Here is a 4,640-nt window from a genome sequence, read left to right on the forward strand (position 1 = left end):
GTGGGGCGACTAGGGTTAGGGGGTGGCGCAGGTTGGGCGGGGCGGGGCGGGTTAGGGGTGGTGGGGAGGGGTGCGGAAGCGGGAGAGAGCTGCGGCGGCGGCGGCGGCTAAGGGGAAGCCTGCAGCGGCGGCGGGTGGCGGCGGCTTTGGGTGGGTAGGGCGGCTGCAAACGGCAGCGGCTGCGGCGACCGGAGGAAGCGGCGGCGGCGGGTGGCGGCGGCAAGTGGAGGAAGCGACGGCTGCGGTGGCTAGGGCTAGGAACGACTTGCGATAGATACCATATGGAAGACTAGAATAGACAGAGCAACACAATTTCATTAATCGGTGCACAGGATACGTATATAAGATGTACAGGATAGGGCCATAACCCTAACTATGCAGGAGAACTAGGAGGTGGGCCCAAAATACAATATACATGCACACAATATATTCAACAATGTAGAATGAATACTAGTTATACATTCGAACACAAACAACTAGCGACGAAAACACTAAAGTGAACATTAGAAAGCGAATAAATTAGAATATTTTCAGTTCTTCGATTTTCGGAGTAAAATTGCTCACCTCTAATCATAATAGCAAAAAAAAGAAAAAAAAAGTCGCAAACATGGAATGGTATGGCAAAGCGCAGGTGACCCTCGCTACGCGTCAATTTTACTGACCCTGTTATTATGCTTTAGTTCTGCCTTTTTTTAAATGTATGCTACTTTTTGTTTGTCTTATCTTATTTTATCTATGAAAGATAGAGTAGGAGAAGTGTTTGGCTACAAAGGGAAAAGGAATGGGAGTTTAGAAGTGGGATTTATTGAAGGATTAGGCTTGGGACGATGTTTAGTCCTAAACTAATGTTTAATTCTCTTTCCCTTCTCATCCCCTTGCCCTCCAACCAAACAATGAATTATATGTCCCGTCCCTCTCAAATTACCATTCCTATAACTAATTCCCCGGAACCAAACAGGATGTGAGATAATACAGTTCATCATACTTTTGGTGGATTTCTTGCGACAGATTCAAAGGCCATATCCAACTGGTCAAAGAGAGCTCAAGACATGAAGTCAATCCACAGGTTGTTCATGGCCTGCCCTGCCCATAACTGATGCAGGAGAGACAGGGAAAACGAACTAAGCATCCATTGAAACTGCCATATCTCTTTGCCCTAAAAACTAATTATTTAACTGGAACAGCAGAAGATTCCTCATCCTGACACTGAAAAGATAAGCAGATGTTCATCGCAAAAGAAAAAAAAGAAGAGGAAAATGGTAAGCAGCTCTTGATGCTGATAGTCTGAATGGAACAGCCTGTGTTTGAACAGTGCAAAGAGCTCCCTTTTATATTAACAACTGATCTCTCAAAAGTCGACTAAAAAATATTTTTATGGTTATGACAGTGAATCCATTGAGGTACAGTAATAAATATCCATAGACAATGCCTAATTGAGGTGCTGCTTGCTACAGATATTATAGGTCTCTGAAAATGTGTAGCATAGCATGCAAACTCTACTTGCTGTAGACTGCCGCATCCAGATAAGGGGATGGATCACTAGATCCAACATCTCAAACTCATCTGCTGCTCCTACCTATCTTGCAGCATTATTCCCGCGCCTGTTCAGGTAAGAAATAAATTTTCTATTAGGATAAACATAAATTGCTGTCATTCATAATCATGAATAATTCTGTGCAATGTTTTGCTTAATATTTAGTGACAACATCAGACAAGCCAATGGAAACTCTGTTTAACAGACCTACATAAAAAAAAACTTGCATATATGCAGTAGTACCTATTGTCAATATGGGTTTGCTTTCTCTCTTTCTCTTCCCCTACTGGAAGGAGCACATGTTGCTGAACACCAATTGATTGAGCAGTTCCTGTCTTTGCTCTCCCACTGATTGCATCAGGTAACTGCCACTGTCCTGAAAAAAGGATGCACAGAAGTTGGGGTAAAACGGACGCCATGCATTACTAATTTGGGGCTTTGCTTGCACATATGGTCTAGCAAGTGAGAGGAATTGAAGGGCATGCATGCCAACCTGAGACTGGGACTGAGAGAAAGAGATGCCCCCCTGGCCTTGCAGTGAGTAGGATGTGGTGTCCATCATGGTTTGAGATGCAGCTGGGCTAGCTTGGTTCAGAGCTGGGGCAGGCACTGCAAGGGCTTCCTGCTGGAACATGCCTCCAATCTTCTGAAGAAGCAACATTTTGCAAAAAGACATTTTTAAATATCTTGAGATCAATGTACAGATGTATTTAGTCAGTGCAAATTATCTTTATTGCCCCATACTTGTGCCTGGTCATGGAGGCCATCACTGTCCAGTCCAAATCCATACAACACTGGGCTCATGGAAGCAATCCTCATGGACAGGAACTGAACAACAGGTACAACAGTGAGCTTCTCATTACATTAATACATGATCTGGTCAGCAACACTTAAAAGGAAAATGTCAAATTAAGCATCAGGTGTTTCTTGACATCTTTTTCTCTCTTTTCTTTTCCCCATGGCTTGCTTACCTCAACTTGGTTCTGCAGGGACTGCACATAATTGATGATCTCATCCAAAACGAGTGCCTTTCCAGTGACCTGCACAAAAGCAACATTTGTTTCCTCTCAAAGTTAGAGCCCTGCACGCATGCATGCATGCACGAAGCAAGACATGTAAATGACAAGAGAAACAGGCTAATTTTGACCTTGTCACAGCCAGGGACCAGTGTTTGCAGCAACCTCATCCTCTCACTGATCCTCTCCCTCCTCACCTAGAGAAAGAGAAATGCCACCAAGATCAACAAGATGCCAGGAGAAAGAGAAATGCGTGTGTACGTGTGCGAGTTTGCTGTACATACCCTCTCTGCAAGACTGTGGCTATCTGTTGCCTGCCCTCTCCTTGCCCTCACATGGATGTATCCCTTGGGCGCCTCCTCCTGGTCCTGCTCGGTGCTGCTCTTCTCCCTCTTCCTCCTACTCTTGCCATCCTTGCAGTCCTGGTAATTGCCAAATCAAGGAAATACAATTCTTAATCGCAAAGTTAATTACATACAAAGTGGATGGCAAATGATAGTTAATCACTAATTAGTCAGTACCTTGGAGTGAGCAGAGCTAAGTGTGGTGCTGTCATCTGTGGCTTTCCTCTTCCTGTCCACAGATGCACTGGCCTGTAGAGAGGCATTGTCGAGAACTGCAGAGGAGCTCTCCCGCGAGGCATCCTCCACCATGGTCGCACATGCATTTGCTGGCGCTGGAGATTGGCCATGGCTGGTTTGGTTGTAAAGCAAGAAGCTCGAGATGTTCGGGGTGGAGGTGTCATTGGTGGTGAAGGCCGCAGGCATCTTGAGGAGAGAGTGGTGGTGGACTGAGGAGAAGTCTGCCATTGTTGGACTAGGCCCTGTGCCTGAATCTCCCCGATGGGTGTGTGATGGAAAGCTTGGTGGTTTCTTCGGGGGAGAGGAGTACCACCTGTTGTTGCTTGTTGGCAGAGGGTAGAGTGGAGAAGGAAAGTTGGCTTGTTCCCTGGTGAATGCTCATACCGACTTATATAAAAGCTGAGAGGAGGCTGAGACAAGGAAAGAGAAAGGGGCAGAGAGAGAAAGAGAGATGATAAGACCAAATCATTTAATCTCTATTGATGGATAAGTTGGCAGTGGGCAGTGTTAAGAGAGGGTCCCTGTGTCTTGGGCCAGTTTCTTTCTGGTAACAAAGTTTCAGTATGCCGACTTTGACTACAATCATTTAGTGGTCAGTAACCATTTCCCATGGCTAACTAACTGTTATGGCCGGCCGGCTTAGGCCCGCAAGTTATCTTAGTTTTTATTTTCAGATTAGGCAAGTTATCTTAGGCAAGTTATCTTAGGTTGATTCTTCTACAAGTTATCTAGGATATAAATATAGGTTGTAAGACTCTTTTTGAAGGCAAGCAATAAGAAGAATATTATCTCCTATTGCCCGGCTCCCTGAGGAGCCGGAACCCTAGCCGCCAACAGCCCTAGCCGCCGCCCTTCTCCTAGCCGCGACGGCGCCCTGCCGCCGGCGCGCCCGATCCTCGCCATGTCTCCCTCCATCCTTCCCTTACCACCTACGCCCTAGACCTGGTAGAGTACTTGATCCTACCAATTTGGTATCAGGTAACCGGGTTTCGACCATGTCTCCGCCAATTCCACCGCCACCACCACCGCTGCCCGCCAACTCCTCCACCACCGCCGCCTCTGCGCCGGGCGTCACGGCCTCGCTCTCGGCGGGCACCACTGCGTCGCTCTCAGCGTCGGTCCTAACGGCACCCGGCACCACGCCGGGCCAAGGGCAGCCACAGGCCCCCGTCCAACACTCGTCGCCGCCATCACCTCCCCCGCAGCCGCAACAGTTCACGCCGGAGGCCATGGCGGGCGTCCTCAACGACCTCGTCACCGCGGTTCAAGGGATCCGCCTCTACCTGGCAGGTCCGTACGGGCCGCCCCCACCACTCCATCCAGCCATGGCCGCGGGTCAGCAGGCGCTTCCGTGGTACTCGGCACCGGGGGCCATCACCGGACTCCATCCAGCCATGGCCGCGGGTCAGCAGGCGCTTCCGTGGTACTCGGCACCGGGGGCCGTCACCGGAGGCTACCCGGCGCTCCCCGCCCCAGCGGCCGCACCGCCGCCTTGGGCGCAGTGGCCGC

At 49.0% G+C, this 4,640-nt stretch overlaps 1 protein-coding gene across 2 annotated transcripts in view; it reads right to left on the bottom strand.

Moving 5' to 3' along the window:
• Nucleotides 1–1,301: 1,301 nt before the first annotated feature.
• Nucleotides 1,302–4,640, bottom strand: part of LOC119340392 (transcription factor bHLH137-like) — an 8,708-nt gene continuing 5,369 nt past the window's right edge. The window contains exons 2-9 of one of the 2 annotated variants that reach the window (XM_037612305.1): nucleotides 3,072–3,498; nucleotides 2,835–2,972; nucleotides 2,682–2,747; nucleotides 2,506–2,574; nucleotides 2,279–2,362; nucleotides 2,028–2,180; nucleotides 1,778–1,910; nucleotides 1,302–1,601 (exon numbers count right to left, since the gene is read on the bottom strand). In XM_037612305.1, the coding sequence (XP_037468202.1) occupies nucleotides 1,818–1,910; nucleotides 2,028–2,180; nucleotides 2,279–2,362; nucleotides 2,506–2,574; nucleotides 2,682–2,747; nucleotides 2,835–2,972; nucleotides 3,072–3,359 (891 nt within the window). In that variant the 5' untranslated portion in view covers nucleotides 3,360–3,498 and the 3' untranslated portion in view covers nucleotides 1,302–1,601; nucleotides 1,778–1,817. Of the gene's footprint in view, nucleotides 1,602–1,777; nucleotides 1,911–2,027; nucleotides 2,181–2,278; nucleotides 2,363–2,505; nucleotides 2,575–2,681; nucleotides 2,748–2,834; nucleotides 2,973–3,071; nucleotides 3,871–4,640 lie in introns of those variants that run through there. The other variant, XM_037612306.1, reaches the window with a different exon arrangement.

The sequence above is a fragment of the Triticum dicoccoides genome, chromosome 7B, assembly GCF_002162155.2.
Source record: "Triticum dicoccoides isolate Atlit2015 ecotype Zavitan chromosome 7B, WEW_v2.0, whole genome shotgun sequence".
In the NCBI taxonomy this organism is placed as follows: domain Eukaryota; kingdom Viridiplantae; phylum Streptophyta; class Magnoliopsida; order Poales; family Poaceae; genus Triticum; species Triticum dicoccoides.